The sequence below is a fragment of the Anomaloglossus baeobatrachus genome, chromosome 3 (genome assembly GCF_048569485.1).
Source record: "Anomaloglossus baeobatrachus isolate aAnoBae1 chromosome 3, aAnoBae1.hap1, whole genome shotgun sequence".
NCBI lineage: Eukaryota > Metazoa > Chordata > Amphibia > Anura > Aromobatidae > Anomaloglossus > Anomaloglossus baeobatrachus.
In genome coordinates, this window is record NC_134355.1 from 100,762,828 (window position 1) to 100,785,550 (window position 22,723).

General features: G+C 48.8%; 1 protein-coding gene across 1 annotated transcript in view; it reads right to left on the minus strand.

Annotated features, from left to right (window-relative positions):
* ERLEC1 (endoplasmic reticulum lectin 1) overlaps window positions 1-22,723 on the minus strand; it is an 89,919-nt gene that overhangs the window by 57,849 nt on the left and 9,347 nt on the right. The window contains exons 3-4 of the mRNA XM_075339346.1: window positions 7,496-7,576; window positions 6,526-6,603 (exon numbers count right to left, since the gene is read on the minus strand). Coding sequence (XP_075195461.1) covers window positions 6,526-6,603; window positions 7,496-7,576 — 159 coding nt within the window. The remainder of the gene's footprint in view (window positions 1-6,525; window positions 6,604-7,495; window positions 7,577-22,723) is intronic.

Below are 22,723 nucleotides of genomic sequence, written 5' to 3' on the forward strand. Positions count from 1 at the left end.
TGTCCGACTGAATCCGAATCTGCTTGCCTTCCAGCCATTGTTGGAAGGCTCGCAGGGCAAGATAGATTGCTCTGATTTCCAGAACATTGATCTGCAGGGTGGACTCTTCCAGAGTCCACATCCCCTGAGCCCTGTGGTGGAGATACACCGCTCCCCACCCTGATAGGCTCGCATCCGTCGTGACCACTGCCCAGGACGGGGGAAGGAACGACTTTCCCTGTGACAATGAGGTGGGGAGAAGCCACCAACGCAGAGAGTCCTTGGCAGTCTGAGAGAGGGAGACAGTCCTGTCGAGGGACGTCGATTTCCCGTCCCATTGGCGTAGAATGTCCCATTGTAGAGGGCGCAGATGAAACTGCGCGAACGGGACTGCCTCCATTGCTGCTACCATCTTTCCTAGGAAATGCATGAGGCGCCTCAGTGAGTGCGACTGGCTCTGAAGGAGAGATTGCACTCCAGTCCGTAGCGAGCACTGCTTGTCCAGTGGAAGCTTCACTATCGCTGAGAGAGTATGAAACTCCATGCCAAGATAAGTCAGAGATTGGGTCGGGGTTAGATGAGACTTTGGAAAGTTGATAATCCACCCGAAACTCTGGAGAGTGTCTAGTGCCACCTTCAGACTGTGTTGGCATGCCTCTTGAGAGGGTGCCTTTATAAGCAGGTCGTCTAGATACGGGATGACCGAGTGACCCTGCGAGTGCAGAACAGCTACTACTGCTGCCATGACCTTGGTGAAGACCCGGGGGGCTGTTGCCAGACCGAAAGGTAACGCTACGAACTGCAGGTGTTCGTCGTGTATGACGAAGCGTAGAAAACGCTGATGCTCTGGTGCGATCGGCACGTGGAGATACGCATCTTTGATATCTATTGATGCTAGAAAATCTCCTTGAGACATTGAGGCTATGACGGAGCGTAGGGATTCCATCCGGAACCTCCTGACTTTTACGTGTCTGTTGAGCAACTTTAGATCCAGGACGGGCCGATACGATCCGTCCTTTTTTGGGACCACAAACAGATTGGAGTAAAAACCGTGACCTTGTTCCTGAAGAGGGACGGAGGCCACCACTCCTTCCGCTTTTAGAGCGGCCACCGCCTGCAACAGAGCATCGGCTCGGTCTGGTGGGGGAGAAGTTCTGAAGAAACGAGTTGGCGGACGAGAACTGAACTCTATCCTGTACCCGTGAGACAGAATATCCCTCACCCAACGGTCTTTGACGTGTGACAGCCAGATGTCGCCAAAGTGGGAAAGCCTCCCACCGACCGCGGGTGTGGGAATCGGAGACCGCAAGTCAGGAGGACGCCGTCTTGGCAACGGTTCCTCCGGCTGCCCTTTTTGGGCGTGACTGAGACCTCCAAGAATCTGAGCGTCTCTGGTCTTTTTGAGTCTTTTTTGACGAGGCGAATTGGGACCTGCCCGGTCCTCGAAAGGACCGATAACCAGACTGACCCTTCCTCTGTTGGGGTCTGTTTTGTCTGTGTTGCGGTAAGGATGAGTCCTTACCCTTGGAGTGTTTGATGATTTCATCCAAACGCTCTCCAAACAATCGGTTACGAGAAAAAGGCAAATTGGTTAAGCACTTCTTGGAATGAGAATCTGCTTTCCAATGTCTCAACCACAGGGCCCTACGCAAAACAACGGAGTTGGCTGACGCCACTGCCGTGCGGCTTGTAGCGTCAAGAACAGCATTAATCGCGTACGACGCGAATGCCGCCATTTGCGAGGTCAAAGGTGCTACCTGCGGGGCAAATGCACGTGTGACGGAGTCAACTCGCGCCAGCCCGGCTGAGATAGCTTGGAGTGCCCATACGGCTGCAAAAGAAGGCGCTAAAGACGCTCCAATCGCTTCATAGATGGATTTCAGCCAGAGCTCCATCTGCCTGTCAGTGGCATCTTTAAGTGCCGCTCCATCTTCAACTGCAACCAAGGATCTAGCTGCAAGCCTGGAAATTGGAGGATCCACTTTTGGACACTGGGTCCAACCCTTGACCACCTCAGGGGGAAAAGGATAGCGTGTATCCTTAAGCCGTTTAGGAAAACGCCTTTCAGGATAAGCGTGGGGTTTCTGGATTGCGTCTCTAAAGTCAGCGTGGTCCAGAAAAGTGCTTAAAGTACGCTTAGGGTATCTGAAATGGATTCTCTCGTGCTGCGAAGCTGACTCCTCCACAAGAGGAGCTGGTGGGGAAATATTTAACATCTTATTGATGTTAAATATAAGATCATTAACTATGGCGTCACCATCTGGTGTATCTAGATTGAGAGCGGTCCCAGGATCAGAATCCTGATCAGTTACGTCCGCCTCATCACCCATAGATTCATCTCGCTGGGATCCTGACCATTGAGATGAATGTGAAGGCCCGTCATAGCGAGCCCGCTTAGGCTGCCCGGGGCCATCGTCCGAGTCAGAGTCTTCACCCTGAGGTGTATATGCCCGTCCCGGAGCTTGGAGCTGAGGGGGACCAGGGGGCAATGAATGCACAGTGTCCGTGGCCTGAAGTACAGGCCTAGCTCGCAATGTGTCAAGAATTTGTGACATAGTGAGAGACATTCTGTCAGCAAAAGCTGCAAACTCAGTTCCTGTCACCTGGACAGCATTCACAGGTGGTACACCCTGGGTCACGTCCAGCAGAGGTCCCGACTGTGCAAGCGCCGCAGGGGCCGAGCACTGCACACAATGGGGGTCCGTGGAGCCTGCCGGTAGAAAAGTCCCACATGCGGTGCAGGAAGCATATAATGTCTGTGCTTTGGCACCCTTGCGTTTTGCGGACGACATGCTGCTGGCTCTCTGAATGTGAGAGAGTCTATAGCCAAAGGACGACCAGCGCTATGTAATACAAAGTATTTGTAGCAACAAAATACTAAGAATACTACTGGCACAAGAGGGGGAGAGCCCTGAGGGCTGCTTACCGCCCGCTGAATAGCGGGTAAGAGGCTGCAGATTCCTTGTCTGGGTCTCCCCGGCTCCCCTCTGCAGCTCAGCGTGTCAGCAGGAATGGCTGCCGGCGTCTGTGGAGAGGGGCGGTCCATGGGAGTTCCCAAACAAAAGTGCGGGAAACAGTGTCCCCTCTGTGCCAATTGTGAGGGCTGGAGTATGTAAAAACGACTCCAGCCCTCAGCGCTGATGCACTGGCCAGCGTCCCGCCCCTTTCCTGACTGGCAGGTCTGGGGGCGGGAACGAACGGAAGCAGGCCGCAAAAGCCGGGGACTCGAGTTATCAGCGCGGCCGCCGTAAAAGCGCGGGCCGCGCTGAAGTCCCCGGCGCACCACAAGTGCCAGCCGCGCCGCAGTCCCAGCGGCCGGCATGACCCATTCCTAGACGTGGCCAGCGTCCCGCCCCTCTCCTGACTGGCAGGTCCGGGGGCGGGAACGAACGGAAGGAGGCCGCAAAAGCCGGGGACTCGAGTTATCAGCGCGGCCGCCGTAAAAGCGCGGGCCGCGCTGAAGTCCCCGGCGCACCACAAGTGCCAGCCGCGCCGCAGTCCCAGCGGCCGGCGCGACCGATTCCTGGAAGTGTGCCTGCTTCAGCTAAGCTGAATGAGGCCATGGCACAAGCGCCGTAGCGCTGATGTCCCCCGGCGCACTACAACACCCAGCATGCTGCGGTGTGAGCGCCAAATGCACGGGGACACAGAGTACCTTGAGGAAGCAGGGCCATGTCCCTGATGTACTCCGCTCCATCCAGCATCTTCTCCAGGGGCTGTAGATGGAGCCCGGCCTCAGTGCCTGGAGACCAGTAAATCCCACTTCACCCAGAGCCCTGTAAAAAGGGATGGGGAAGGAATCAGCATGTGGGCTCCTGCCGCCGTACCCGCAATGGGTACCTCAACCTTACAAACACCTCCGACATACAGTGGGGTGAGAAGGGAGCATGCTGGGAGCCCTGTTTATGGGCCCTCTTTTCTTCCATCCGACATAGTCAGCAGCTGCTGCTGACTAAAAACAATGGAGCTATGCGTGCGTGTCTGACCTCCTTGCGCACAAAGCTAAAACTGAGGAATCTGTACTCCTACGGGAGCGTGTATAGCCAGAAGGGGAGGGGCCTTACACTTTTAAGTGTAGTTCTTTGTGCGGCCTCCAGAGGGCAGTAGCTATACACCCACTGTCTGGGTCTCCCAATTAGGAGCGAAAAAGAAATGCCAGCGCCTCGTCAATTCTTTCCCAGGTTGCATCAGTACCATAAATTCAGAACATCTTCAGAGGGCGGTGATATAAACACTGTGTAAGTAACTGCAGCGCTGCCCCTTTATGACATCCTGTTCCAGAAGAGTAATATACGCTGTGGGGAAGTGAGTGCAGCCTCGGCCTCCTGTGCCGTCTCATTAGATACTGCTCTCAAAGGAAATGATACAGGAAGAGAAAAAAAAAACCTATCGGGATTACTTGTATGTATGGTGAGAAATGTAACTAGTATATGACCAATTTTCTGTGATGCCCTCTACTAGAATCACTCATATCCTTCTAAGATGGAAGGAAATGGGTTTTACTTTAGATTTATATGGATTCTTTGCTTATCTGTACAGTAAAATTATACTCTGCATAATGAAAGCTTAAACAAGTGTTCAGGCAATGGATTTCCTTGTTCTTATTGCAATGTGAACATTGCAGATTCAGAATGAAGGCAGCAAAACCACAAAGTATTACATATGGAAACAAGAAGATGTAAAGAAACATGCATGAAACAGACAGAATATGTGTTAAACCTTAATTTCTCAAAGTACCCCCATTTCACTTTGATAATAGTGTTACAAATCCTTGGTATTCTTTCCAGCAGCTTCATGAGGTAGTCACCTGGAATGGCTTCAAATGAACAGATATGCCTGGTTACACATTCATTTATGAAATTACCAGCCATCAAAAAGTGTCTGCGACTATCAGGTGTGTTTTTGCAGAGGCAGTGTGGGTACATAGTTCCATACAGTACTAAGCCCTAAGCCACAACTGTTCTAATTCAAAATATACCAAAAACTACTATTTAAAGAGAAATGACAGTCCATTTTTACTTTAAGACATGAAGGTCAATAAATGCCAAAAATATGTATACAATCTTAAAAGTATTCTCAAGTGCAGTCCTAAAACCTGTCCCTTGCTAGAATAAATTGGCTCTCATAAGGAACATCCCAGGAAAGAGACTAAAAAATACCTTTACTGCAGAGGATAAGTTCATCAGAGTTACCAACCTCAGAAAAGGCAGATTACCAGCACCTTTGATAACGGCTCTTATAAATGAGACAACACATCTCAACATCAACTTTACAGATGGGGCTACAAAAAGGTCGAATGGTTGAATAGAAGCCAGCACTGAGAACTGCAAACTGATCAGTAGATAAGGGGAAATCTGTACTGTAGTTTGAGGAGTCAAAATTAGAGTTTTAGTACCAACTTCCATGTGTTTGTGAGATTGAGGAAAAGTGAGAGGAAAGTTTCTACATATGTGGAAACCACCATGAAACAAAGATGTGTGATGCTTTGGGGGCATGGGGGGTGGTCTTTGCTGGTGACAATGTTGGTGATTCATTCAAATTCTAAGGCATACTTACCCAGCATGGATATCACAGCATTCTGCAAATACACGCCATCCCATCTGGTTTGCACTTAAAAGTATAACCATTTGTGCTACAACAGTACAATGACCAAAAACCACCTCCAAGTTATTTAAAGGCTGTGTGACCAAAGATGAAAAAAGATGGAGGACTGCATCAGATGACATGGCCTCCACAATGACCGGACTTCAACCCAATTGAAAAGGTTTAACATGAGTTGTACAGCAGAGTGAAGTCAAAACAGCCAACAGGTCCTCATCACCTCTGGGTGTGCCTTCAAGAGTATTGGAAAGCCGTTACAGGTGACTAATGAAGCTGCTTGACAGAATGCCAATGAATGTAAAGCAGTTATCAAAGTAAGAAGGGGGGGTATCTGAAGAATCTAAGGTTTAACAAGCATTCTGGTTTGCTTCACGTGTGCTTCTTGCCTATTTCCACGTGTTCCTTCCAGGATTTGCTGATTTCAGTCTAAATCTACAATATATACGTTCCAATATGAACAAAGAAAGCCATAGTTTGAACAGGTGTGCGCAAACGTTTGATCGGTACTGTATTTTCTGTACAAATTCTTCCCACTTACTGTCACCCAATGAAAATATCACTGATTACTTACAATTAAGACCTGCCTTGTGGTGCAGACATAGGCGTATGGCTTCCTACAATACCAGTACGGTTATCATAGCACTTTCTTATTAGAGGCTGTGTACATGAATGATCAATGCATGACTCTGACATGTGGCCTATTTTTGGACTCTCTCTGTATCCACTGGATCACAGATTATCCTTCATCAATGTATTTCTGTTTCAAAGAGTTTACTTTTCCCTAAACATCACAAGTTAACAGTAAAGATTGAGATACCGCCATAATACAGGTCTAGAGGCGCATCATCGTAAATCACTACACTCCAGGCAGATAAGAGATAAATCTAAACGACCTACCAGTATGAGAACGCAGAACAGCCCTACATGCAGCCACAATGTACTGACCTGCCCAGCTTCCTTCTCCTCATGATACTGCCGAATGTGTTTTCCATGGCACACCTCGTATGTCCAGTACGACTCAATCTAAAACATTATTTGTAAAGAAACAATGTAAGAAAAGTTGTCTTCTTAAACTTTCCCATCATCTACCGTACTTGTCTTATTCTAAAACCCTTTGTAAAACTTAAAAAAGAAAAATTAACCTACAATTCGAAATAACAAATGTCCTGTTTTAAAGGGGTGGTTCACCCATATCCGTTATTGGCCACATCGATATTATGTTGATAAACAATGTTTTTCTCAAATACCTTGTGTTGCCAATTCTGCCTGTGAGTGGTGCTATTGTGGACCGCTCTTCCCCATCACCTGACCCCCGGGCTCCGTGACCTTAAGGATCTGGTGATGTCACATCAACTTCCTGATCACCTGACATCACCGTGGACAGCCCCAGTCTTCCCGAGTCACTGGGCGGAATTTCACAGTTTGCCACAGCCCAGCGTGTGTCTCCTGCTTGCAGCGCTTTGCAGTGAAGGAGGAGTGAGCAGGGAGATGCTGGGCTGTGACGCTGGGCTGTGACGAGCGGTGAAATGCCGTCCACTGCCCAGTCACTCACAGACTGCGGCCGGCTTCATTTGATGTGACGTCACCGGATCCCGGGGGTCACGTGAAGGGGTTGAGTGGGCCACAATAGCGCCGCTCACAGGCACTATTGGCAACACAAGGTATTTGAGAGAAACCTTGTTTGTCAACATAATATTGATATGGCCAATAACGAATGCGGGTGAACCACCGCTTTATATAGAAGGGAAGAAGAAAGCTAGAAAGTTTATTACAATTAAAAAAGGGGTAAAAATCTCTCAGTCATAATTAATCATTGGTAGGACCCCCAGAGATCAGACATTTAACACCTATCCTTTTGGTGAGTAATAAATGTCTGTGGTGGTAAAGCCCCTTTAAAAGAGTAAATGCAAGGTACCCTGTAAGAGCAGCTGGTTTGCTTGAAGAGAGGATCTAAAAGTTCTCCAGGAGATGGTCCCTTATAGTCTCTTTCTTCTTCCTTAAAATAACAATGACGATTGTGTAATACCAGATGAATTATTTAACAGTAACAATACAATGATCTTTATTCCCAGAAGTCGAGACAGGACACTCTATAGCAGTGATGGCGAACCTATGGCACGCGTGCCACCAAGAGCCCATTCTGCTGGCACGCGTGCTGTCGCCTGATCCTGCCGCTTTGATCTGCCGGTGCAGCCGCGTCGGCAGATCAAAGCTGTGTTGGAGCGGAGGAGACATTTCTCCTCGCTCTGACACTCCTCCTCCCCCAGGCTGCAGGTCTGTTGCCTAGGAGACGGAGGAGAGTCAGCGAGTGGCGCTGGCGTAATGAGGTCTTCTGGCCGCGTGGGAACTGAGGACCCAGCGGCGCGCAGCGGGGGAGCGGGTGCAGAAAGGTGAGTTGCGTGTTGCTTTTTTTTTTATAACTCGTGTGCGGCTGTGCCAAGGGGGGGATGGGGGGGCCAGTGCCAGCATGGGGTGGGGGAGAACACACATGCCAGCATGGGGTGGGGGTGGGGGAACGCACATGACAGCATGGGGTGGGGGAGGGGGAACGCACATGCCAGCATAGGGGGGGAACACACATGCCAGCATGGGGGGGGGGCATGCATGCCAGCATGGGGAAAACATGCATGGCAGGATGGGGAAAACATACATGCCAAGATGGAGGAAACATTCATGCCAGGATGGGGAAAACATGCATGCCAGGATGGGGAAAACATGCATGCCAGGATGGGGAAAACATGCATGCCAGGATGGGGAAAACATGCATGCCAGGATGGGGAAAACATGCATGCCAGGATGGGGAAAACATGCATGCCAGGATGGGGAAAACATGCATGCTAGGATGGGGAAAACATGCATGCCAGGATGGGGAAAACATGCATGCCAGGATGGGGAAAACATGCATGCCAGGATGGGGAAAACATGCATGCCAGGATGGGGAAAACATGCATGCCAGGATGGGGAAAACATGCATGCCAGGATGGGGAAAACATGCATGCCAGGATGGGGAAAACATGCATGCCAGGATGGGGAAAACATGCATGCCAGGATGGGGAAAACATGCATGCCAGGATGGGGAAAACATGCATGCCAGGATGGGGAAAACATGCATGCCAGGATGGGGAAAACATGCATGCCAGGATGGGGAAAACATTCATGCCAGGATGGGGAAAACATGCATGCCAGGATGGGGAAAACATGCATGCCAGGATGGGGAAAACATGCATGCCAGGATGGAGGAAAACATGCATGCCAGGATGGGGAAAACATGCATGCCAGGATGGGGAAAACATGCATGCCAGGATGGGGGACATAACTACACAATGAAAGGGGAGGGAACAACTTGTATGTCTTTATGGGATTTCAAGATGTTCAGACTTTGAAATGTAGATGTGGATTACAGGGTGAAATCTGATTGCTTTCCAGGCTAAAATCTCTGTCTAATATGCTACAATTTTTTCCAGAAAGAGCTCAGCTTCAATGTGTGGTAATCAGGCATGAGCGTGATGCCCCCTGCTGAAGAGAAGACGGCAAAGGTAAGGTTACAATCAATTATTTACATAATAGGATTGGTTGGCACTTCGGAAAAAAAATTGGGTTTAGGGCTACAGTTTGGGCACTCTGACTCTAAAAGGTTCGCCATGACTGCTCTATACCATATTTGATTTGTTGAGCATAGAGGTCATTATGCCCTTTAAAAGGGAACGCATCACCAGATTTGTCTCCTATAAGTTGCGGCCACCACCAGTGAGCTCTTATGTAGAGCATTCTAGAATACTGTATATAAGAGCCCAGGCCACTGTGTATAACGTAAAAAAAAAATCTTTTATTACACTCCCCTGCAGGCTCGTCCGGTTCAATCTGCGTTGCTGTTCTTGGTCCGGCGCCTCTTCTCCTCCTTCCATCACGGTCCTCCTTCCCAGGCCCGTGTGGATGACGTCTTCCACACAGAAGCCACTGTTGCTCTCCTGCGCATACTCACTTTGAACTACCGTGCCGAGTGCAGAGCAATGCACTGCAATGTGCAGGTGCGGGGCAATGTCAAAGAATGTCGGCGCATGCGCACTACAGTACCTTGATCTGCCCTCAACAGAACAGAGAGAAGTGCGCATGCGCAGGAGCACAATGAAGACTTCTGTGTGAATGGCATAGGATGCGTCATCCACATGGAGCTGGGAAGGAGGACGGCAATAATAAGCAGAAAGGAGGCGCCGGAATGAAACCAGCGAGGGTCATTGGACGAGTGTAATAAAAGATGTTAATTACGTTATACAGAGTGGCCTGGGCTCTTATATACAGCGTTCTACAATACTGTATATTAGTGCTAAAAAACAGAAGCGCTGATAGGGTTTTACCAGATAAGTACAGGTTAGTATATAGATAAATACACTCACCAAAAATGGTTGTGAAGGGTCACAACCACCGTAGATAGCATAGGATAATGGCGGCTGCCGCGGCCCCACGTGCAGAAGTCTTCAGTGTAGGAGGAGAAAAAGGGGTTAAACCCGCGCAATCCGCCAAATAAGATGTAGAGATGTTGATAGTTTAATCACTCTTTTATTCCATAGGTCTACGCGTTTCAAGGTGCAGGGACCTCTTCCTCAGGACCAGAAAATCAACATTGCATGTGCAGAGAGATAACACACTTATATACATATGGGATATAACAAAAGACCGCCTACTGGCACTTTTAAAGAAAAAAAGAAAAAAAAAAATGTGTTTAAATGACACAGCATTTTCCAGCAACATAGCAAAACTTAGTCAGTTGTTCATATAGTGTTAAGATGCATCTATATGTATCAGTAATTGAGGAAAAGGAATGAAATTCAGAAAAGAAAAGGAGGAATGTAGAAAGAGTAATGAGCAATAAAGAAAAAAAAAAAAAAAGGGGGGAAAAAGACAAAGAATCTGCAAGTATATATGTTCTTATACGGGCTAGAACCCCAATTGCAGTGAATATATCAGTGAAATGGCAATAGCACATCAGTGCATCAGTGGTTGATGCCACCCAAGTTATTTGTATCAACATTTTTAAATAAATAAATAAATGGGTGAAGCATTAAAATACAAATAACTTGGGTGGCATCAACCACTGATGCACTGATGTGCTATTGCCATTTCACTGATATATTCACTGCAATTGGGGTTCTAGCCCGTATAAGAACATATATACTTGCATATTCTTTGTCTTTTTTCCACTTTTTTTTTTGTTTTTTCTTTATTGCTCATTACTCTCTTTCTACATTCCTCCTTTTCTTTTCTGAATTTCATTCCTTTTCCTCAATTACTGATACATATAGATGCATCTTAACACTATATGAACAACTAAGTTTCGCTATGTTGCTGGAAAATGCTGTGTCATTTAAACACATTTTTTTTTTTTCTTTTCTTTCAAAGTGCCAGTAGGCGGTCCTTTGTTATATCCCATATGTATATAAGTGTGTTATCTCTCTGCACATGCAATGTTGATTTTCTGATCCTGAGGAAGAGGTCCCTGCACCTTGAAACGCGTAGACCTATGGAATAAAAGAGTGATTAAACTATCAACATCTCTACATCTTATTTCGCGGATTGCGCGGGTTTAACCCCTTTTTCTCCTACACTGAAGACAATACTGTATATAAGAGCCCACAGCTTATAGGGAACAAATCTGGAGACTTTTTTTTTTCTTTCCTTTTTACAGAAAATACAAGCATTTTAGGCTAAAAATAAATTGTCAGTCCGGTTCCATTAAGGCTATGTGGCCACGCTGCGGAAAATGCGCGGATTTTGCCGCAGATTTCTCGCGGAAAAGCTGCGGATTTTCCAGAAATCTGCAGCACAGCTACTCCCCAGCCATTTCTATGGCATTTGGGAAATGCTGTGCCCACGCTGCGGATTTTTCCGCAGCGGAAATCGTGCAGATTTTCGTGCGGAAAAATCTGCAGCATGTCAATTATTGTTGCGGATTTCTCCGCAGGGTCCCATATACTTACCTGCCTTGATAGAGACCCGAGTCATTTTCTCCGTCCGGTGTAGCGGCAGCAGCGCGGTGGATCCAGCCAGGTACAGGAAGGAAGAGGTGGGTGGGGCCTGCACGAGCTCCGGTCATGTGACAGCCGGAGCTAGTTCAGGCCCGCCCACCTCCAGCACAGTGAACCAGACGCTGCCTGACAGTGACCCGGCCGCCGGAAAGCGAGGTGCTGCATGATGGAGGTAAGAATGAGCACCCCGATCACTGCAGCACTTGTTCTGCATTGAGGATGCAGTGGAGAAGCCATGGTACTGTATCCTCAATGCAGAATGCCCGCAGCATATCCGCACGACATTCCGCTGTATATTCGCAGCATTGAAACAGAGAAAGTTCTGTTGCGGATTTCTGGGAGCACCTGCGGAATGTCTTGCGGATATATCCGCAGGATAATGTCCCCGTGGGCACATAGCCTAACAGTTTTGCACTGCTTGCCTTAACGCAGAATCCATCAGTGAGCTCATGATGATGAGAGTTTGGAACTCTTATCTGTTATTTCTTTCCGTGAACTCTTCTCAGCTGATTAATGACCACAACAAAGATAAGTATGCAACATTTTTAAAAAAACCTGATTGCAAAAAAGAGAATTTTGTTTACTTACCATAAATTCCTTTTCTTCTAGCTCCTATTGGGAGACCCAGACAATTGGGTGTATAGCTTCTGCCTCCGGAGGCCACACAAAGTATTACACTTTAAAAAGTGTAACCCCTCCCCTCTGCCTATACACCCTCCCGTGGACCACGGGCTCCTCAGTTTTGGTGCAAAAGCAGGAAGGAGAAAACTTATAAATTGGTCTAGGGTAAATTCAATCCGAAGGATGTTCGGAGAACTGAAGACCATGAACCATAAGAACAATTCAACATGACAACATGTGTACACAAAAGAACAACTAGCCCAAAGGGCACAGGGGCGGGTGCTGGGTCTCCCAATAGGAGCTAGAAGAAAAGGAATTTACGATAAGTAAACAAAATTCCCTTTTTCTTTGTCGCTCCATTGGGAGACCCAGACAATTGGGACGTCCAAGAGCAGTCCCTGAGTGGGTAAAAGAATACCTCAATCGAAAGAGCCGAAAAACGGCCCCTCTTACAGGTGGGCAACCGCCGCCTGAAGGACTCGCCTACCTAGACTGGAGTCAGCCGACGCATAGGTATGCACTTGATAGTGCTTCGTGAAAGTGTGCAGACTAGACCACGTAGCTGCCTGACACACCTGCTGAGCCGTCGCCCGATGCCGCAAAGCCCAGGACGCACCTACGGCTCTGGTAGAATGGGCTTTCAACCCTGAAGGAAGTGGAAGCCCAGAAGAACGGTAGGCCTCGAGAATCGGTTCCTTGATCCACCGAGCCAAGGTTGACTTGGAGGCCTGAGAGCCCTTACGCTGGCCAGCGACAAGGATAAAGAGCGCATCTGAACGGCGCAGGGGCGCCGTGCGAGACACGTAGAACCGGAGTGCTCTCACTAGATCCAAAGAGTGCAAATCCTTTTCACACTGGCGAATTGGATTAGGGCAAAAGGAAGGCAAGGAGATATCCTGATTTAGATGAAAAGGGGATACCACCTTAGGGAGAAATTCCGGGACCGGACGGAGAACCACCTTATCCTGGTGAAAAACCAGGAAGGGGGCTTTGCATGACAGCGCTGCAAGCTCAGACACTCTCCGAAGAGACGTGACTGCCACTAGGAAGGCCACCTTCTGCGAAAGACGGGAGAGAGAGACATCCCGCAGAGGCTCAAAAGGCGGCTTTTGAAGAGCCGTCAGGACCCTGTTAAGGTCCCAAGGTTCCAACGGACGTTTGTAAGGTGGAACTATGTGGCAGACCCCCTGCAGGAACGTGCGGACCTGCGGAAGCCTGGCTAGACGCTTTTGAAAAAACACGTAGAGCGCTGACACTTGGCCCTTGATAGAGCCGAGGGACAAACCCTTGTCCACTCCAGATTGAAGGAACGAAAGGAATGTGGGTAAGGCAAACGGCCATGGAGAAAAACCGTTAGCAGTGCACCAGGACAGGAAGATTTGCCAAGACCTATAATAGATCTTGGCGGACGTTGGCTTCCTGGCCTGTCTCATGGTGGCAATGACATCCTGAAATAACCCTGAAGACGCTAGGAGCCAGGACTCAATGGCCACACAGTCAGGTTGAGGGCCACAGAATTCAGATGGAAAAACGGACCTTGTGACAGCAAGTCTGGGCGGTCTGGAAGTGCCCACGGTTGACCCACCGTGAGATGCCACAGATCCGGATACCACGACCGCCTCGGCCAGTCTGGAGCGACGAGAATGGCGCGACGGCAGTCGGACCTGATCTTGCGTAGTACTCTGGGCAGCATTGCCAGAGGGGGAAACACATACGGCAGTCGGAACTGCGACCAATCCTGCACTAACGCGTCCGCCGCCAGAGCTCTGTGATCCTGAGACCGTGCCATGAAGGCCGGGACCTTGTTGTTGTGCCATGAGATCGACGTCCGGCGTTCCCCAGCGGCGACAGATCTCCCGAAACACGTCTGGATGAAGAGACCATTCCCCCGCGTCCATGCCCTGACGACTGAGAAAATCTGCTTCCCAGTTTTCTACGCCCGGGATGTGAACTGCGGAGATGGTGGAGCCGGTGTCTTCCACCCACTGCAGAATCCGCCAGACTTCCTGGAAGGCCAGACGACTGCGCGTGCCGCCTTGGTGATTGATGTAGGCGACGGCAGTGGCGTTGTCCGACTGGATTCGGATCTGCCTGCCCTCTAGCCAACGATGGAAAGCCAATAGGGCTAGATATACTGCCCTCATCTCCAGAATATTGATCTGAAGGGACGATTCTATCGGAGTCCAGGTTCCTTGAGCCCTGTGGTGGAGAAAAACCGCTCCCCAACCTGACAGGCTCGCGTCCGTCGTGACCACAGCCCAGGTTGGGGGTAGGAATGATCTTCCTCCCGACAGAGATGTGGGTAGGAGCCACCACTGAAGTGATGTTTTGGTCGCGAGGGAAAGAGAGACGTTCTTGTCGAGGGAAGCCGCACTCTTGTCCCATTTGCGGAGAATATCCCATTGGAGTGGCCGTAGATGAAATTGTGCAAACGGCACTGCCTCCATAGCTGCCACCATCTTCCCCAGGAAGTGCATGAGGCGCCTTAAGGGGTGTGATTGACTCCGAAGAAGTGATTGCACCCCTGCCTGCAGAGAAAGCTGTTTGTCCAGCGGTAGCTTGACTAACGCTGGCTGTGTGTGAAACTCCATCCCAAGGTAAGTCAGTGATTGGGTTGGTGTCAACTTGGATTTCGGGAAGTTGATGATCCACCCAAACTGCTGGAGAGTCGCCAGAGCGACGGTAAGGCTTTGTTGACACGCCACCCGAGAAGGGGCCCTGACTAAGAGATCGTCCAAGTAGGGGATCACAGAGTGGCCCTGAGAGTGTAGGACCGCCACGACGGATGCCATGACTTTGGTGAAAACCCGTGGGGCTGTCGCCAGGCCGAAGGGCAATGCGACGAACTGGAGGTGTTCGTCCCCGATGGCGAAACGCAGGAAACGTTGATGTTCGGGGGCGATCGGCACATGGAGATAAGCATCCTTGATGTCGATGGATGCCAGGAAGTCTCCTTGTGACAACGAGGCGATGACTGAGCGGAGAGATTCCATCCGAAACCGTCTGGTTCTCACATGTCTGTTGAGTAGCTTGAGGTCCAGAACGGGACGGAATGACCCGTCCTTTTTGGGCACCACGAACAAGTTGGAGTAAAAACTGCGACCACGTTCCTGAGGGGGAACGGGGATCACAACAACTTCTGACTTCAGAGCGTCCACTGCCTGGAAAAGTGCATCGGCCTGAGCGGGGGGTGGGGAGGTTCTGAAGAAACGAGCCGCAGGACGTGAGCTGAACTCTATCCTGTAACCCTGAGACAGAATGTCTCTCACCCATCGGTCTTGAATATGTGGCCACCAGGCGTCTCCAAAGCGGGAGAGCCTGCCACCGACCGAGGATGCGGCTAGGGGAGGCCGAGAGTCATGAGGAGGCCGTCTTGGAGGCAGTGCCTCCTGCGGCCTTTTGGGGGCGTGACTTGGACCGCCACGCATAGGAGTTCCTCTGGCCTTTCTCCGGCCTGTTGGACGAGGAGGATTGTGGCTTGGCGGAGGGACGAAAGGACCGAAACCTTGATTGTATTTTTCGTTGCGGAGGCTTCTTAGGTCTGGACTGGGGTAAGGAGGATTCCTTTCCCTTGGATTCCTTAATAATCTCATCCAATCGTTCGCCAAATAAACGGTCGCCAGAAAAAGGCAGACCAGTTAAGAACCTTTTGGAAGCCGAGTCTGCTTTCCATTCGTGCAGCCACATGGCCCTGCGGACTGCCACGGAGTTAGCGGATGCTACAGCCGTTCGGCTAGCGGAGTCCAGGACGGCGTTCATGGCGTAGGAGGAAAAGGCAGACGCCTGGGAAGTCAAAGACGAAACATGCGGAGCAGAATTCCATGTGACAGCATTAATCTCAGCCAGACAAGCCGAGATCGCTTGGAGAGCCCACACAGCGGCAAAGGCCGGGGCGAAAGACGCGCCCGTGGCCTCATAGATGGACTTCACCAAGAGCTCTATCTGTCTGTCAGTGGCATCCTTCAGGGATGAGCCATCTGCAACAGACACAACGGATCTAGCAGCCAATTTGGAGACTGGCGGATCCACCTTGGGAGAGTAAGACCAGCCCTTAACAACTTCAGATGGAAAGGGATAACGCGTGTCAGTATGCCTTTTAGCAAAGCGCTTGTCCGGGACCGCCCTGGGCTTCTAGACAGCATCCCTGAAGTTAGAGTGATCAAAAAACATATTTCGCGTACGTTTGGGGAACCGAAACTGGTGTTTCTCCTGCTGCGAAGCCGACTCCTCCACAGGAGGAGGCGGGGGAGAGAGATCCAACACCTGGTTGATGGATGAGATAAGATCATTTACTAAGGCATCCCCCTCAGGTGTATCAAGGTTAAGGGCGAAGTCAGGGTCAGAGCCCTGAGCTCCCACATCCGCCTCGTCTTCCTGAGAGTCCTCCGAGCAGCGTGAGGAAGACGGGGAAGAGTCCCAGCGGGACCGCTTTGCCGGTCTGGGACTGCGGTCCGGGCAGGAGTCCTCCGCCTGAGACCTAGGGGCCAACCTAGGAGCACGCTGCGGCGCGGACCGAGAGGGGCCTGGAGGAGACAAGCTAACAGGAACCGGGGCCTGTGAAGGGACCGGTCTGGATTGCAATGCCTCCAGGAGCCTAGAAGACCATTTGTCCAAAGACTGTGCCATGGATTGAGAAAGGGACTGAGAGAGTTTCTCAGCAAAAGAGGCCAACCCCTGTAACTCTGTCCCTGCATGTTCAGGGGGAGCAGGGGGGTCTACCTGAGCCGAGGGGCCCACCAGTGCCTGAGGCTCCGGCTGAGCAAGCGTGGCAGGAGTTGAACACTGCTCACAGTGAGGGTACGTGGATCCCGCAGGCAACATAGCCCCACAAGAGGTACAGGCTGCGAAAAAAACCTGTGCCTTAGTAGCTTTGATCCTTGTGGACGACATGCTGTTGTCTCCTAGGAGAGTGACCAACTGAGGGTATATAGGGACCAAGGTATACGGACTGACCGAACAGATATATATATATCTATTGAATAAACATATATATATGTATCTATACCGGCACCCCAGGGGGGCCAGCACCGGGTGACCGGTGTGGCTTACCGACCACTAACGAGCGGAGTGTGTCCTCCAGATTCCCTGTCTTGTATCCCCCGGAGCTGCTGAGCTGTTCACCGAGAAGCATCCACCGGCAGAATGCCAGAACATGGCCGCCGGAGCTCTCAGGGGAGGAGTGGAGCCGGGGGCGGCGCCAGCCAAGAGCGGGAATCTGGGGTCCCCACAGTGGTCAGTGAGGGGGGAGGAAGACATGCAGGATGCTCCAGCCCTCACCTCCGACGTCATGCCGGAGAACCCGCCCTTACCCCTGACAGGCAGGCCCGGGGGCGGGATTTTTGTGACTAGGCCCCGGTGAAGCCGGGGACTAAATTTGAGGCCGCGGCCGACAAGCAGGCACGGTCGGCGCGGAAGTCCACCGGCCTTCTCAGTTCTAAAAGTACCGCGGCTCCCGGGAAGAAGGTGCGCTCTCTGTACGATCCCCGACAGGGATACAGAGTACCTTTAAGTTGCAGGGCCCGGTCCCTGGGGTTGAAGAGGCTCCGGTCCGGCAGGTTCCCTCAGGGGCTGCGGATGGAGCACGGTCCCAGTAAATGGAAGACCGCTCAGGATCCCACTTCTCCCAGAGCCGCTAAGGGATGGTGAAGGAGACGGCATGTGGCTCCAGCCTCTGTACCCGCAATGGGTACCTCAACCTTAACAACACCGCCGACATAGTGGGGTGAGAAGGGAACATGCCGGGGACCCCGTGGGGGTCCTCTTTTCTTCCAACCGACATAAAAAGTCTGAGAATTCATGAGTGGATGTGTGCCTCCTTCCACACAAATCATAAAACTGAGGAGCCCGTGGTCCACGGGAGGGTGTATAGGCAGAGGGGAGGGGTTACACTTTTTAAAGTGTTATACTTTGTGTGGCCTCCAGAGGCAGAAGCTATACACCCAATTGTCTGGGTCTCCCAATGGAGCGACAAAGAAAGTGATATTTAGTCTCAAGTACATGCATGTAAAATAAACAAATTGTGAACTCCTTTATCTGCACTTAGTAAAAAAAAAAACATTGCCTGCAGTATATGTTTTTTTCAGAAAGATCTGCTACTATGAAAAAGTGTTGTGATTGCAGATGTGTAAAGTTGATTTTGTGTCAAACCTATGCCAAACTGTTTTGTCCCAATATATGATTAGATCATATTTTTTTTTTGTGTAGATGTAGACTGCCAACATAGACCTTATATATGAAAAGAATAAAACCTTAGCGGCTGGCACCGCTGTCTATGCATTAAACCAATGTCTAGTATATAATACTTGTCCTTTAGTACTAGTACAAGCATGCACACAAGCAACTATCAGATACCTATATACAGTGCTGGCCAAAAGTATTGGCACCACTGCAATTCTGTCAGATAATACTCAGTTTCTTCTTGAAAATGATTGTAATCACAAATTCTTTGGTATTATCTTCATTTAATTTGTCTTCAATGAAGAAAGAAAAAAATTGTCATAAAGCCAAATTGGATATAATTCCACACCAAACATAAAAAGGGGGTGGACAAAAGTATTGGCACTGTTTGAAAAATCATGTGATGCTTCTCTAATTTGTGTAATTACCAGCACCTGTAACTTACCTGTGGCACCTAACAGGTGTTGGCAATAACTAAATCACACTTGCAGCCAGTTGACATGGATTAAAGTTGACTCAACCTCTGCCCCGTGTCCCTGTGTGTACCACATGAGCATGGAGAAAAGAAAGAAGACCAAAGAACTGTCTGAGGACTTGAGAATCCAAATTGTGAGGAAGCATGAGCGATCTCAAGGCTACAAGTCCATCTCCAAAGACCTGAAAGTTCCTGTGTCTACGGTGCGCAGTGTCATCAAGAAGTTTAAAGCCCATGGCACTGTGGCTAACCTCCCTAGATGTGGAAGGAAAAGAAAAATTGACGAGAGATTTCAACGCAAGATTGTGCGGATGGTGGATAAAGAACCTCGACTAACATCCAAACAAGTTCAAGCTGCCCTGCAGTCCGAAGGTACAACAGTGTCAACCCGTACTATCAGTCGGCGTCTGAATGAAAAGGGACTGTATGGTAGGATACCCAGGAAGACCCCATTTCTTACCCCGAGACATAAAAAAGCCAGGCTGGAGTTTGCCAAAACGTACCTGAGAAAGCCTAAAACGTTTTGGAAGAATGTTCTCTGGTCAGATGAGACAAAAGTAGAGCTTTTTGGGAAAAGCCATCAACAGAGTTTACAGTAAAAAAAGAGGCATTCAAAGAAAAGAACATGGTCCCTACAGTCAAACATGGCGGAGGTTCCCTGAAGTTTTGGGGTTGCTTTGCTGCCTCTGGCACTGGACTGCTTGACCGTGTGCATGGCATTTTTGAAGTCTGAAGACTACCAACAAATTTTGCAGCATAATGTAGGGCCCAGTGTGAGAAAGCTGGGTCTCCCTCAGAGGTCATGGGTCTTCCAGCAGGACAATGACCCAAAACACACTTCAAAAAGCACTAGAAAATGGTTTGAGAGAAAGCACTGGAGACTACTAAAGTGGCCAGCAATGAGTCCAGACCTGAATCCCATAGAACACCTGTGGAGAGATCTCAGAATGGCAGTTTGGAGAAGGCACCCTTCAAATCTCAGGGACCTGGAGCAGTTTGCCAAAGAAGAATGGTCTAAAATTCCAGCAGAGCATTGTAAGAAACTCATTGATGGTTACCGGAAGCGGTTGTTTGCAGTTATTTTGGCTAAAGGTTGTGCAACCAAGTATTAGGCTAAGGGTGCCAATACTTTTGTCTGGCCCATTTTTGGAGTTTTGTGTGAAACGATCAATGATTTGATTTTTGTTTCATTCTCTTTTGTGTTTCTTCATTGCAAGCAAAATAAATGAAGATAATAATACCAAAGAATTTGTGATTGCAATCATTTTCAAGAAGAAACTGAGTATTATCTGACAGAATTGCAGGGGTGCCAATACTTTTGGCCAGCACTGTACACATACACAACACATCATATACACAGTGACATTTTTGTAATGCACTTGTTCAGATGACCAGACCATTTTTTTTTTTCTTGTTCATTCCTTCATAGTTGTAAAAGCATCTAATGTTAATCTGCTGCTGATTAATCAGTGATTTTATCAAAACTACACTAAGCAGCCCAGTAAGTGACATCACTGGAATCAGGATCTCTGCGCCCCTATGTTATGCTGCTCTCAGATTAGGTGGCAAAAACGTGGTGACAGATTCCCTTTAATGAATATACAAAAAAAAAAAAAAGCCATTTATGTCCTTACTGAACACCATAGATATCTGTTGACTTTATTGTATGAGTTTTTACGAATACAGGGATACAAAATAACGTACGTCCATATTATTTTCAGATTTGTGACTATTATTTTTTTAAAAAAAAAGTATTAAAAAAATGTAATTATTGTAACTGTTGTTCATTAATTTTTTGTTATTTTATATGGGAAAAAAACCCACTGTCAACATTTATTTTACATTGTCATACAGGTATATAGAAATGTACTGGTAAATACAGATGTATCTCTATGCCCCAATACAATAGACCTGTAAAGAAAAAGAATATGATTTAGATATTTAGGCAGAGAACATCGGTCTATAATAAGCAGTGGCTCATTGGTAAAGTTTCTCTCTGCCATGCTACAAGTGGTGAGATTAAATCCAGTAAAAGAAAGGTTCGAATCCACAAGAAAAGCAACCCGGAAAAGGAGATCTAAAAAGGGAGAAAACAGGATGATCACAGCAGTGTTTGGCCTGAGATCCGTGCAGTGAGACTGGACATGTCCACCTCTGAACACCTTATCTGATGACTGGTCACTTTTAAACCATTTTATAATCAGAAACAGCAGAAATCCTGATAATTAGAGAGGACTCTAGTGCATGCTCGCTGCCTGGGGGTAACTCTAGACTCTGCTCTCTCCTTCAAGCCACACATCCAAGATCTCTTCACCTCCACCAAATCAAAAATATTTTGTACATTCCTTTCCCATGAAGCTGCAAAACACTAGTGCATGCCCTCATTATCTCCCGCCTAGACTATTGTAACCCCTGCTCTGTGGCCTCCCTTCTAACAGTCTCGCACCCCTACAATCTATTCTATGCTGCTCGACTAATCCATCTGTCCCCCCGCTACCTACTCCCCGACCTCTCCTCTCTGCCAATCCCTTCACTGGCTTCCCATTGCCCAACGACTCCAGTTCAAAACACGAACCATGACATACAAAACCATCCACAACCTATCTCCTCCCTACATCTGTGACCTAGTCTCCCGGTACTTACCTGCACGTAACCTCCGATCCTCACAATATCTCTGCTCTACTCCCCTCTCATCTCCTCTTCCCACCATCCCATCCAAGATTTCTTGCGTGCCTCCCCCATACTCTGGAACTCTTCGCCCTACATGTTATGGTCACATTGCAAAAAAACAACATCTGGACAAGTGTGGACCGAAGATCAGTTTCTTAAGGGTACTTTACACAACAACAATATCGCTAACGATAGATCGTCGGGGTCACGGTGTTCGTGATTCACATCCGGCGCCGTTGGCGATATCGTTGTGTGTGACTAAAAGGAGCGACGATCAACGATCGCAAAAATGTCAAAAATCGTTGATTGTTAACACGTCGGTCCTTTTCACAAATATTGTTGGTGGTGCAGGCCGCTGGTTGTTCGTCGTTCCTGCGGCATCACACCGATATGTGTGACATCGCAGGAACGACGAACATCTCCTTACCTACATCCACCGGCAATGAGGAACAAAGGAGGTGGGCGGCATGTTCCGGCCGCTCATCTCCGCCCCTCCTCTGCTATTCGGCAACCGCTTAGTGACGCTGAACGAACCGCCCTCTTAAAGGAGAGATTGTTTGGTGTCTCCAGTGATGTCGCTAAGCAGGTATGTGCGTGTGACGCTGCCGTAGCGATATTGTACGCTACGGCAGCGATCACCCCCATGACGAACCAGCGACGCGGGTGCTCTCGCGCACGACATTGCTAGCTATCGCTAGCGATGTCGCAGCGTGTAAAGCACCCTTTAGTCTAAAGGCCACTTTACAGACACAGATAAATCTTTGGCAGATCTGTGGTTGCAGTGAAATCATGGACATATTGTTCCATTTGTACACAGCCAGAAACCTGGCACTGATTGTCCACAATTTCACTGCAACCACAGATCTGCCGCAGATTTATCTCTGTGTGTAAAGTGGCCTTAAGTCTATGAGACTCGGAAAAAGACTAGCTTTGTTCTGAGACTCATAGACTTACATTGAGAAAGTGACCCCGGTCCACACAGAAGTCACTGGAGCGGTGTTGAAAACAACAGAAAACAGCAATAGTCAAATATTAGAATACACATGTATTACTGACTGCCAAGAAAGGGGACAAAAATAAATAAATGCCGGAGTGCACCTTTAACATATATATTACATCACAGTTTCAGTAGCTGGATGATAGCAGGTAAAAGCCAATGACTAGAAAGAACAGACAC